Raw genomic sequence first — 14,076 nt, 5'->3', positions numbered from 1 at the left:
ACCCAGGATCTTATAGTGTTTAGGATCTTCTAATTTGTTATGTTTGAGTCATTGAGAATAAAAATTGTATAAACTCACACTGTATATTGGTATACATAAATGCAAAAAATTTACAAAACATACATTGGTCCTCCCCAATCATATTTTATCAGCAGAATTAATTTAAAAACCCCTCTCTTTAATGCAAAGTCGTGAAAATATTAAGTCATATCAGTTCCCAGATGAGTCCTTACCTGATTTTACTCATATCTGCCTTTCAACCCAGCACTTCCACCCTAAGTACAGACTGCCATTAATGCCCCTTTAGCCACTGCTTTAGCTGAAAAGCTTATCTAGCTTGTCATGGCCCTGGGTGCAGCTACAGGCTCTGCAGCCTTGCCTCCTCACTCCTATGGGTTTGGCTGCCTGTGCTCAAGGCCACTTCTGACCTGGCACAGCCATGTAACCTTGTGTCAGGCAGTGGTGACACATCCGATGTGTGAGGAAGGGCTTGGAGAAACTTTGTTGGTTTCTCCCTGCATTTAAGGAGTGGATGCTGCATTTAAGCTCAAGCCCTTGCCCCAGTCGCAGCCTGTTTTACATTGCAGCTGCACCTGTGCATCACTTTGCACCTCCCTGATCCTGACCCTGATTTGCAGACTTGACCTCAGATCCATCTCCCTGCTATGAACCTGTCTGGAGATCTGTAATTTTGTTTGATCCGTGTTATCATCCCCAGATCTGCCTCTTCTGCATTCAGAGACTGCAGCAGGCCACTGCCCTGCCTGCCTCACTGGTGTCACTTCATCCTCCAACTTGCTTCTCTTTCTGGAGCAGCCCCCTCTTGCTGCTGCTTGATACAGCTTGGCATCTTATGGTATGAAATTATTTCCTGTGGTTCGGATGTGGAAAAATCATTGAATAAGTTTGCAGGTCTTCCTGGCATATCTTGCCTCTTGGTGCCCCCAAGCTATTTGAAGTTTCTATCTCTGGTGCACAGCTAGTCAGTATTGGCTCTGACAGGTGATGAGGTACATGGGTATGCCAGCAGTGCTGCTAAACTGAAACTAGGCTGAGTTCTCAGAACATATCCTCACATTAAAGACTACACAGGCTCAACAGCAGGATAAACTGATTCAAATAAAAGCTCAGGTAAATAATCTGTTGTATTTAATATTGGTGTAATATTGATATTTGAGGAAGTAGAGACCACCCCTACAACCAATCTGTTCTTGATCTCCAATTCATGGAGATCACAGGTCATGGAGATATTTTGCAGATACCTTGGATCTGAGGAGACCTTTACACAAAGCAGCAGAGGTTCCCACCTTCAGGTCTCACTTTTAGTTTCTACAATCTGCTTCTGGAGTATTACCTCAAACTCATCTGCAGCACTTGCAGCTTTTGGAGCCCTGAAAGGAATTTCTCCAGCTGGGGGAGTATGCAACTCACGCTAGTATGGCTTTTATGCAGCAGCTGCCACTACGATCGACCAAATTCAACCAATAAATGTGTTATTAGAATCAAACTGATGTTAACGTAATCAGATCCCTACCTGTGAAACTGGCACTAAATTCTCCAATTGACTGACATATACTTGGGGTGGAGTGTTTATCTGTTGTACTTAACAATTCACTAGATTATTCCTCTTGCACATATACACAATTCCTTGCAGCCAAATTTTTGATTGAAGGGAATTGCAAAGGGAGAAGCAGACTGAAGAAAGTAGTGACTTACTGCTTATAGGGAAACACTTTACAGACTAAATAGTGATAGTGATAAAACTGTGGATAGAGTCATAAACACCACCTCCCTCTCTGTCCCTCCCAGCTCCCTGATTATTTATACTTGCACAACAAAGCAAATAGCTGACAAGATGAAAATCATCAAGATAAGCCTTGAACTTGAGTTTCCCAGTAAGAAGTGCAGAAGACCACACATACATCATCTCTTGGCAAGAGGACTGGAGTATTTTCCATTGACTTATGAGCGACAAATGGCCGAGCCATACAAGAGCATTATTGTTGCTGTCCTGTGCTGGCGGAGCAGTTTCCCAAAGGCCATGGAAGCAATGAGTGTCCAGTAACAGGGCTCCCAGCAGCAGAACTCAGGCTGTTTGGGGAGAAACCTCAGAAGTGAGCAGTCACTCTGAAGAGAGACTCCAAGAACAAGTCTGCTTGGAGCAGGATGACAGGGAGAGAAACAAATTGGCTATGTGGCTGGATGGAATGATCTATTATGTGCAAAATTCTGCATTCCTCGAATGTTGGGTTTGGAGTGACAGGCAAATTTACCAATAGAAAAAGCTGTGGTTTGAGAGCTTAAATAGACAATGTACCAAACGCATGCTTATCCCCAGCCTTGATCATTGTTGGCTACAGCAATGAGCACAGAGATGCTGAAGTATCGATGTTGGGAAATACACAGAAGTGCTTAATCTTGATGTGAATAACAAGAAAAGCTCAATTTGAAGTGCAGTGGTACAAGACTTACGAAGATGCAGGGATGAGCATCCAAGTCAGAACTGGGCTGCCACCACAATCTTGGTTTTGTGCCACACTCACACTGTGAGTTGAGCCCAGGTCACTCTTTCTAATAGCCCATGATGTCCTTCCTCAGTATGCTCACTGAGAAAGGTTGGAAGCCTCGCTGTTTCACGATGAAACCTGGTTTTTATGGACTTTTTAAATGCAATTTTTTTTCAGGAGAACTGTACAATAGCTTTTAATCCACATTTTATTTTAGTGCAAGGTTAATTTTTCCTTTATGCAGTAATATGGATTTTTTCCCTGTCATACCTGGCTAGCGCTGACATACTACTCCCAGGCACGGGAGGAAAAATGTGCTTGACTCCGTCGCAGTTCTCGTTTCCCAAGTGCCTTCTCAGAAAGCTATTTTTCTTTTCCCCCGCCATAGCACAGGTATTTTTTATCTCTGTCGGATAACCCGAAAAAAGCTAATTTAAATGGCGAGCACACTTCCAGGCGAGAGCGCTTCCCAGCTCCCGGGAGCGGCCGTCGGGCAGGCAGGCAGGCAGGCACGTGCCTCCCTCCTCGCGCGGCGCCTCGTGCCCGCCCGGCGCCTGGAGCCGCGCTGTTCCCCCCTCCCGACGCCAGGGGCTCGGGGGCTCCTCCCGGGCCCCGCTCCAGCCCCTCGGTGCCCACCGGCCCCGCTCGCTCCTCGGCTGCCCCGGAGCCGCGGCCGGCGGCGGGGCGGGGAGTGTGTGTGGGGGGGGGCAGGGGTGTGTCCTGCTGTCCTGCTCTCCTGCTCCCTGCCCGGGGCACCGGGGTCTCCTCTCCTCTCCCGGCGGCTGCTGCTCACTCGGCTGGCCGTCCCGCGGCGGGACGAGTCGGCGGCCCGGGAGTCATGGCTCGGGAAAGTTTGCCGCTGCTCCTGCTGCTGGCGGCGCTCGGCAGCCGAGGCCAGTCGCAGTCGCCGCCGCCGCCGCCGCAAAGAGGTACAGGGGAGCGGGGAGCGCGCCTCGCCCGCCCGGCCGGGACCGCGGAGGACGCGCAGGGGGAGGCGACCTTGCCACCAGCTCGGGAGTCGTTGTGGTGACGGGAGGGGCGAGGGAACAGGGAGAGCGTGACAAGTGACCCCCAGCCTGCAGAGAGGGGACTCGGTGGGCGACACCATCGCTGGTACCTCAGCGGCCGGGCCGAGGAGGGGGTGCTGCCGGAGCTGCGCGGCGGCCCCGGCACATGCCGCCTCCCGCGGCAGTCCCCGGTCCCGCACACACGCGCTGAATGACCCGGTTCGGAGCAGCGCAGGTGGGCTGTGCTGTGCTGTGACTGGACGCGCAGAGGGAAATCATGTAGGTGAGGGACGGCTGGAGGACGTGACCTGGTTCCCGAAGCGTCGCACCAGCGTTACGGGCTGATCTTCTAGCAGCCCTCCTCCAGGCGGGATGTGCCCGTCTGCTGGCATCTCTGTGACAGGGGAGGCTTGTAGGCTGTGCTGAAACACGTGTGGGCTGCCTGGACTGCTTGTATTTCAGGTGGCAATTTGATGCACTTAGCCCGTCACAGAGCTTTTCTCGGTGTTAAAAACGAATCACGACTGGCATGGGAACAGAATCAATTGTATCCTGCATGGGTAGTAAATGTCTTAGACATACCATTATCATGCATTATACAGTGTTTAGGTGTGTTGACGTTAGAAGGTTTTTTTGTTTGTTTGTTTGCTTTTTCAGTATTCTGCGGAAAGATCAAAAAGGGTGTTGCACAGGTATGGGAGAAATAAACTTTAGTCAACTTCTCAGCTCTCATAGGAGATCCTTAAAACCATTCTTCAGCCTACAGTATTCCTTCTGGTGCTTACATTTGTGCACTTAACATTTTTAGCCTTGCTGAAATGAATTCACTTAGAAGATACTGTGGGTATGTCAAAATAAAATTAATTAAAAGTTCCTGGATTAGCAGCTATCTTCCCTTTGACCCTGATGTCACATTATAGGCTGAACATTGTGGATTAGGAATTTTTACGGTTTCGAGTTTACTTTGGAAAACACGATGCACTGACATTTCATGGAAAAAGTGTCTCAAGCAGCTGACTCCTTAATATGACTTCTACTGTATGAGAAGAAACGGCAGTTTTTCAACTATCTGTGTAGATAAAAGCTCATCTAGAATTAGACTCTGCTTAGATGATGACGTATTGATAAACATTGAAGTCTGGGATAAAAGCAGAGCATTTAAAATACAGTACATCATGCATTTTCTTCTTGCTGTTTTTTTCCTTTTTTTTTTTTTTCCCTAATTAATTTTTTGGCTAATACTGATTTGGCATTTCTTTTAGTATTCTTTCTCTCTCTCTCTCACATACACACACAGACATTTACAGAGAATGTCCTTTTGTTTATGCAGTATCATGGTTCTCTTTAACCTCAGCAGTGAAGGGATATGTTAATTATTTTCCTTTTAAATTAGAAGTGGGTGTGTTTGGTGTTTATCTGCTGCATCGCTGATATAAGTGAGTTCGGGTAATTCAGTGAGGAATCCTAGGACTTTTAATTAAATATTAATGTGGTGATGGAACCTTCTAAACTTAACAGTTGAATTCAAGTCCTGGCCTGCCAAATTTTTATGCCATTTACTGTCTTCTGAATTTCTTTTTACGATCTGTTCCAGCTGCTAGGAGGTGCTAGCACTATGTAGATGTCACTGTGTTGCCCACTACAGAAAAAGAAGTAATGCACTCCTCTGTTGTGCAAAAAGTTAGAAAAGTCTGACTTCACTGAAGTCCTGGGGGATTTTTGACGTGTACAAGAATGTTACTGGACGTATGGTTTATATCTTTAGACTTACAGCTTTTGTTTTTCCACTTAAGTGTTATTTGGTAATAAACATAACGTTGGATGCTAAGTATTGCTCTCTAATTGTTAGCACCAGTTGGATGTCTGTGGACAAAATTATGTAACAGAGCTGCAACGCTTTGAAAAACAGTATTTGAGACATCACAATGAATTCCCATGTTGTTTTTTAGAACAGAACAGTTCAAGAACATTTTGCACCTCAAAGATGGGAACAGTCTGTATTTCTTTTTTTGTTTCTGTTCTTGTGGTTAATTTTTTTTCCTTTTAAAATTGTTAGAAGACTTACTGTGGTCAGAAACCTGGAGTTAATTTCAAGCTGGTGGGGGTTTTTTGTTGTTTTTTTTTTCTCCAGCTACACATATTATCTGTTCTTTTATTGTTTGAAAACTAAATAGTCATGTAGAATTTCTGTTGTGGTTTAACCCCAGCCATTGACCAAGTACCACACAGCCCCTTACTTACTCCTTCAAAAGCAGGACTGGGGAGAAGATCAGGTGGGTAAAAGCCAGAAAACTCATGGATTGATATAAAGACAGTTGTAAAAGCTGTGCAGGCAAAAAAAGCAAAACAAGGAATTAATTCACTGCTTCCCTTGGGTAGGCAGGTGTTCAACCATCCCCAGGAGAGCAGGGCCTTATAATGCATAACAGTTACTTGGGAAGACAAACACCATCAATACAAACATCTCACCCTTCCTCCTTCTTCCTCCCACTTTATATACTGAGCATGATGTCATATGGTATGGAATATCCTTTTGGTTATTTGGGGTCATCTGTCCCAGCTGTGTCTCCTCCCAGTCTCCCATACACTCCCAGTCTCCTCCAGTGTGGCAATACAAAAAGCAGAAAAGGCCTTGGTTCTGTGTAAGGCCTGTTCAGCAATAACAAAAACATCTCTATATTATCATCACTGTGTTCAACAGAAATCTAAAACACAGCCCCATATGAGCCACTGTAAAGAAAATTAACTCTACTCCAGCCAAAACCAGTGCAACTTCTCAGAAAATGAAAGAATCAAAACCAGAAAGGCATGTGCGTCCTACAACAGTTTTTCTTAAAGGTGTACATAACTTGCAGTTTAGGCAAACTGACTGATGTGCTATGTAATGTTCCTTTGAATCTTGAATCTCAGCCTATTCCACTTGGAATGTGAGCAATGTGCTACAGTAATTTAGAAAGTAATGTAAAATTTCTTCTGATCTTGAATTTATGCATTTATTAAAAGGTCTCAATATTTGTTATCAGAGACAACGGAAGCTATGTATCGATGAAAGGTGTGAATAGTAGGTGCAGGGCTAAGGAACATACACTGCACAGTAACTTGATCTGTAGTGTCAGCTGCTGACATCAATGGAGATAATTCATGGAGTACAGGTGCTTTTAGCATGTGTGGAAGGAAGTGTAAGTTGACTCCAAGAGGTGAGGTATATAGGATGCTTATAAAGTCAAAGTGAGATGTCTCCCTCGAAAGAGAAATGAGGGGTGAACATCAGCAGGATATGACTGGTGCCAGTCTGTTAGGCAGTGGATGGTGTCAGGCAGGTCAATATTTTTAAGTGTCTCTGTAGGTGTATATTTTTTAAACAAGTTTCCAGAGAGTTTAGTTCAAAACTGTGTTCTCTGTGTTATGTTGTGACAACTAGGACTTCCAAGATTCCTTCCCACATACATACATACCTGTGTGTACATGGTACCCTATACTCTGAAAAGTCAAGAGACAAGGCTAATAGAACATAATTTTAGTATTTCAGATTCTAAGAATGAAGAATGTTGTGTAGACTCAGATTCTCTCCTTCCTGAGACAAAAAATGTCCAAAATGCTTTGTTTCTGTAATCTGTTAAAACAAAAGTCAATTTTTCTCTTTCTTCATAGGGATTTCTTTGGAGTAAGGTCAATTTCAAAACTAACCAACACCACCCAGCTCTAATCTTGTAATGGAGAGCATTTCCATCATGGTTAATGGCATTTAAGCATTCAAAACATTCTGCTGGCTTTATTTGGAGAACAGGCCTTGTAAAAGATTTAGTTGGTAAATTTGCATTCTACTTTCCTGAGAAAGCAAAACAAGGTTTAGATGATTGTTTATCAGCTTGTTCTCACCTAAATAAATTTTGAATCTGTTACCCAATATGAACAAATTTGAAAACAATGAAAAAATCTTTTAAGATATAATCACTGAAAATCAATGGCTGTTTAAGAGAAAGAGTCCCAAAGTATTTTATCTTCTGTGAGAAGAAGAGTAGAATTTAGCCGTTATCTAACCCATTCAGTCCATGTAAGTCAACATGTGTAGAACTCTGGCTTCAAGAATATGAAGGAGAATACATCCATTGTGGAGGGCTGGCATCTTAGAATGCATAAAATTCTGTGTATATTTTTCTTTAAAAAAAAGGAGTTACTTAATCATGCTTTAGGATTTTATAACAAGTAACAAGCTTTGTTCACTGCAGGTGTACTGCAATACAGTACATTCTGCATGTTCCCTTTTCACAGTCAGTCTGTATGCTGTTTAATGCTTTGGCAGATAAAATTTTGGTGATCTGGAAATTATGATTTCTGTTACCTTATTATTATTATTTATTTAAATGTGTGTAATAAAAACCCATACTCGGTTCTAACAATTCTTTTAGCAGTATTTAGTGCTTCCTGATCAGTAGGGATTAACCAGCCCCAAAATGGTGGGACATGCTGCTCTCTAATACACATTGTGATTGCTTTTAACTTTTTACTTCAAAGCTGTTGTCCATATCACTTTCTTATAGTTTAATAACTGGCTGAGACAGTGAAAGGAGAGGGAATTGATATGTATTTCAGGTTAAGAATGTGAGAAAGGAAAACATAGTAAAGGGCCAGCCTAAGGTATTAGAAATAGGTAGAATTGCCCAGACTGACTGGAGCCATGAATATGTGAGGTTTTTGTGTACGTGCTTTAACTAGAAATAACCACAGCCAAAGCGAATGAGGTAGGCCTTGTACAAGAATGTGTGAATTTCTCCAAGCAACAAATAAGAACATAAGATGGTAAGACGCACTTTATATTTAACCTCCTTATTATTAATTTTTCCTCCAAATTTTTTTACATGAGTCATTCTTATTAGGCTTGAAATGCTAAAGTCAGAACAGTGGTTCTTTAACCTGTTCCAAAAGTCTGCTTTAAAATAATACAGCAAACAATCATTTTTAATTAATTCAGGCTGGAGGAAGGAATCCACCCACACATGTTCTAATTTCTTATCCAGCTACTTGGACTGACAGTTTTTTGAGATTATAGTATTTTGGAATAAGAGGCAGCATGAATTCCTGGTGCAGAGTGGATTTTTCTTTTTCTCTTTTTCTCTTTTTCTCTTTTTCTCTTTTTCTCTTTTTCTTTTTTTTTTTCTCTTTTTCTCTTTTTCCCTTTTTCTCTTTTTCTTCTTCTTTTCTTTTTCCCCCTGAAGTCCAGACTCCTCATATTTACAGGTCAGGAACAGTGTCAGGAGACAAACACATGCAAATGTGAACCAATATGCACACCTAACTATCTCCTTTTCTTTCCCAACTTTTTTTCCTTAATTACTGGATATTTTTCTCTTAACCAGGAGTTCTGTCTAGAATGTGTGAGCTCATATGTTACACACTAGCAACTCAGGCCACACTAGCAGTAATACAGACCAAATCTTGCTTACAGATGTAAAATACAGACCAATATGTTATGTTTGTTAAACTTCATATTGATTCCATCCCTTTGTTTGAAATAGGAGGGGGAATGCCTTGTGTTTGCCAATAAAGCTATTGCATGAGCTGGCTCCTGCTGATGACTAGATGTTATTTATTTTCTTTTACCAGCTACTGTAGTTGATAGCCAATTCCTAGTTTCTGTTTTTCTGCAGTTAATCATGTTTTCTTCAATCCAAAAATGTAGGTAAGAGAGGTACTTAATAAAATGGTTTTTTGGACTTCTGTACCATGGGTAAGGTCAAGATTAGACCTTTTTTTTTTTAATGATTTATTCTTATTAGAAAAATTTTATGATTTCCAGAAAAAATAACTTGGATTTGTGTGAGTTTTATACTGATAAATATTGAAGATCCCTCAGGATTCTTGCAACACTCCAAAAAAAAAACTGTTACTACTCAATTTTTTTCAGCAGTTCAGTCTCCATTAGTTACACCTTAGCGTCACAAGGATTTTCATAGGACTCTTGCTCCCTGCCAGATTCCTCTAGCAGACATTATCTTTGAATCAGACCTTGTAATAACAGACTGTAGAGCAGCTGTAGCAGTATTATGCCAGGGAACTCTTGTGAAAGCTCAGGAAGAATAATGAACATTCCTGCAGAGTGGATTATCCAAATACCATTACAATGCCTTGTTCTGTCCCAACTGACATGTGTATGTACTGCTGTCATAATTCAAAGATTTAAGATGTAATAAAAAAATTACCTAAAAGTGAACAAAATACTATATAAAATCTATTTTTATAGCTATATCAATTTTTTTAATGGCAAATTACTATATGTTGTTACTGTTCACCTACCCCTATAAGTGGGGGTATTCTTTGAGGTCAATTAGGAAGAATTAGAAGGATGAATGCCTCTGAACATACTGTAATGTATTTCCCGCTGCTACAGGAAAATGGAGCAGCGCTGGGGATTGACAATCAGAAGCTTAGAGGTGCAAGCAAAAGAAATCAGAACTCCTGTTTTTCTGTGCACTTCCAGTGATAGTGAGAGTTGATTTAGGATTTAGTTTGGTTTTCTGCATATACACCCACTCCTTAGATGAACCCTGAGAGTTTCTGGTGCCACTTTCACTCAGGCTACCTTTAGGTTTTGATGGAAGATGCTGAATGTGGCAGTTTATTACTCTTTTTATGCTAACTGCTCAACAGCTTGTAATCCTGTTCCACAGAAATGTCTGGGTAATCTCTACTGTAAAGAATTGCATTATATATTAACTTTCCTGGAGTTTGTCTTGCACTGGGAATACAGAACTACTGCTATACATTTGTTGCTGAATAACTTTTAGACTGGGAGAAGGAACAAATAGCTTTTTTTTTTACATATTGCTATGTTTCTAAATATGTATGATAAAATACTATGTGGCGGTGATAACTATTTTGTGAATTTTCTGAGCACCTCTGCAATGGTGGTAACATGACTAGTCTGGATTCCTCTGGAAGCCACAGAGCTCAACGGAACAAGAAGAAATCCATGCCTTCTGAAGAGTACAAAGTAACATGGTAAAAAATACAGGGCTTTTGAATTTGATATGTGAAACCACCAGGAATAGAACAAGTATGTTTGTGCAAATCCCAGAGCTGGTGATTGGTATGTGGTGCACTTGCACATCTAATTGGACTGTGTGAATTATGCATGCATTTTTCGTCACGTCAACAAAAAGATGATTGCAGACCATCACAAGTACATTTCTTATGTTTAACTTTAAGCCATCATTGACACTACTGAATTAGTTAATATTACCGGAAAAAAAAAAATTCTTGATACTATTTCATCCCTGTGGATAACCTTTTTAGTCAACTTTTATGACAGTTGTGGCAACACCCCAGTTGTGAATATAAGAATTCCAACATGCAGTTCATGGCATAAAACAGAGTACATTTCTCATTGGTTGATTTTGGTACAATTGGAGATTATTTTCTATTAATCGTTCCTTCTCAAAGGTGACTGAGCCCTCACACCAAAAGGTTTTCTTTACCATGGCACCCCCCCCCCCCCACGTTTAATTGAAAAATATATTTCTAATATGCACACTGAATTGTTCTCTTAAGCACTGTGTCTTTCTACAGCTGGATACAGCCTTCTAAATTAGCTCCATTGTATTAAGGTTGTTGTGTGGGTTTAGGGTCTGTAAGTGTCACTTTTGTTACGCTTACATAGTAAATATGGGAAATATTTTCTAAATTCAGAGTCAATTGGAAGCCTTTACAGGCATGCCCTGTAATCATTGATTATGCATGCAGCTTCAGCTTTTTCACCCCACTGCAGCTTTGACATAGAGAGTAAGACAGTAATTTGCTGGAAAAATTAATAGTTAAATGCTTGTATCAACTTCATAGCTTGCTAACTAGAGGAGAAAATGTACTGAATCTGCTTGCCATGTTGGTAGGAGTTATTTAAAAGTGACTTTGAAGCTCATAGTTTAATTGGTGAAAGAGCTTTTGTGGCTTATAAAAGTGATGGGGAAAGCAACAATAACAATAATCATCATTGTATCAAGAGCTTGAGTCAGTTCTTGGGGAAATGAGACACTGTCTCACAAGAATAAAGTGTAACTCAAGTTGTTAGACTAAGTTATTTGTCTGTTCATTGAGAATAAACCTTGTCCTTTGGTCAGGGTTGTTGCAGATGATTTCAAATTCGGCTCTATTTCTTAGATGATAATACCTAAAGGAATCAATGGATACAGCTCATTCTAATGTATTGGTTCTTCATGATACTAACACGTCTGAAAGCTGTTTGTACAGTACTTTGCTTCCACCTGCAATATATATTTGTCCCAAAATACCTATTTAAATAAACTTTTGTGATTCAGAGGTTTTTAATGTAGCTACTTGTTCTGCCAGTCTGCTTTTTGCTTGCACCTCAATTAAGTCCCATAATATCACTCAAAATAATAAAATTGCATGTATGCCACGAGTAAGAGAGAGATCAGTGCTTGGTTTAGTATATTACTTTGGACAGAGTGCAAAACTGTGTGTGTAGTTTTTGCACAGTGTTTCTGTTTCTCATCTTCTATAAAGTCTGGGTTTTATTTTAGTCATTTGTGACTTTTCATTTGAACACATAGCTTACAGATACGTGTACCATTACAAAAACATATATAGCTTGTCAGTGCTCATTTTAAAAAACATTGAGGAATACAATATACTTTTTGAGGGGAAAAATTTGGGAGAGGGAAGACTATTTATTCCTGTCTGTAAGAATAAAAATGAAAATAATTAGATATATTGTGGGATGACTGCTAGGAAACGAAGCTTTTTTTGCTTCAGGAATTAACCTTTGCTGATGTGAAACCTTGTATTTATATTCCAGGCTCTTTCAGACTAAGGTAGAAGTGCCGTATAGGCAGAAGTTGGTATGGTGCTGGATAACATGTATAAAGTAGTTGATGAGAAAATTTGTGGTGATGAAAAAACTAATGAAAGGTACACAGTAATTTCTGACTGTGTTTAGCATTATAGAAAACATTGATAATATCCTTTGGGTTTTGGTCTAAACATCAGTTACAGGACGATAGAAATGCTGATTTGTGAAGTTATCAACTGTGGGTATAGGATTTGTTGTTAGCATGAAAATGTTTGTGAAATCAGCTTTTATACAAATTAATTAAGGCTGAGGAGTGCTTTCAGCTCAATAGCTCTAGGAGAAATAGGTATTTGAATTTGACGCTTATGGAAGGTTGTAAAGAATTTGGTGTGAAAATGCTGATAAAGTAATGGCATTATATTATTGATTGTTGAACAGATTATATGAACAGCCTCATTAGAGGAGAAATAGAAGGCAGCAAAAATGATGCTCGTATTTAAAAAGGCCTCCCATAGTAACTTTATCACTGTAGAGTTAGAAATGAACACATTTGTAGACATAATAAAGTATAGAATTAGTAAAGACATGGATAAATATATTGTGTTGGCGAGATCCAGAGTGTTTTTTATATTACATGGATAAACTGTCAAAGAATGTGTATTAGACATATTAATAAGGGATATTATAGAAGACCTGGGTTTTCAGAAGAGCAGTTGAGAATATGTGTAAGTATCATTAGCTATGATATCACAGAAAAAAAGGAAAGAACTCAGTTTATGGAAAAATTCATAAAGGTTTTGACAAGCTGTATGTCTGTCTGGGATGGAGTTAATCTTAAATTGAATTGATAGATGTGAACGTTAGTTATGTTGGAAGCCATTCAGTAATTTTTTGTAATTCTTATGGTGGTCTGCTCTCCTTCACTTAGCATGAGAAAATGCAGCATTCAGCTAAACAGTTTCTTACAACTCAGTTTTTAAAGATATAGTAAGAAGCAAGTGTTCTGCCTTATCTAAGCTGCTATGACTGATCAGGAATTCCAGTTCTACAGATAATAATTTGTAGACCATCAATTTTCATGTGTATCTCACCTTCTCTGTGGAAGATGGGATAACTTGTAGGCAGTCTGCTTTAAAAATGGTGAAATGTGTTGTGGCTTGAATGTAGATTGTGCTTTAATCATACACTTCAGTTCTGTGTATTTGTGAAACAAACCAGTTGCACATTTCTCATGCAGGAGATTCTCAGTCTCACTTTTCCTTAATTTTATTTGTAAGTATTTTCATGGAAAGACTTACACCTGGAAACATGAAGAAGTGCATCACAGAAAGTGTCACTGAACAGGCAGTTTGAATGAGTTAGGAAAAGTAAGGCTTAAATAGGTTTATAGTTTATATAAATATAGGTTCGTATATGTCATTGCGAAGTGAAAACAACTCCTACTTTAACATGCATTATATGGACTTCATCTACTGCCTCTCTTCCTCTGCTATAACAACCACAGAATGATTTGGATTGGAAGGGCCCTAAAGACCGTCTTGTTCCAATGCTCCTGCTGTGGGCACAGACACCTTGCACTGGACCAGGCTGGTTCATGCCCCATCCAGACTGGATTTGAACACTGATATGGATATGGTGCTTCCACAGCTTCTCTGGACAACCTGTTCCAGTGCCTCACCATACTCACAGTAAATTCCTTCTGTATATCTAAACTAAATTTCTCCTCTTTGTTTAAACCCATTATTCCTTGTCCTGT

At 40.3% G+C, this 14,076-nt stretch overlaps 1 protein-coding gene across 8 annotated transcripts in view; it reads left to right on the top strand.

Moving 5' to 3' along the window:
* The first annotated feature begins 3,320 nt into the window (after positions 1–3,320).
* Positions 3,321–14,076, top strand: part of LAMA2 (laminin subunit alpha 2) — a 344,213-nt gene continuing 333,457 nt past the window's right edge. For all 8 annotated transcript variants that reach the window (XM_082302950.1, XM_082302949.1, XM_082302947.1 and 5 more), the window contains exon 1: positions 3,321–3,436. In XM_082302950.1, coding sequence (XP_082159076.1) covers positions 3,346–3,436 — 91 coding nt within the window. In that variant the 5' untranslated portion in view covers positions 3,321–3,345. The remainder of the gene's footprint in view (positions 3,437–14,076) is intronic.

The sequence above is a fragment of the Coloeus monedula genome (genome assembly GCF_965178545.1).
Source record: "Coloeus monedula genome assembly, chromosome: 2".
Taxonomy (NCBI): domain Eukaryota; kingdom Metazoa; phylum Chordata; class Aves; order Passeriformes; family Corvidae; genus Coloeus; species Coloeus monedula.
Note: the sequence above shows the minus strand (reverse complement) of the source record. Positions and strands in the feature narration are given on the sequence as shown.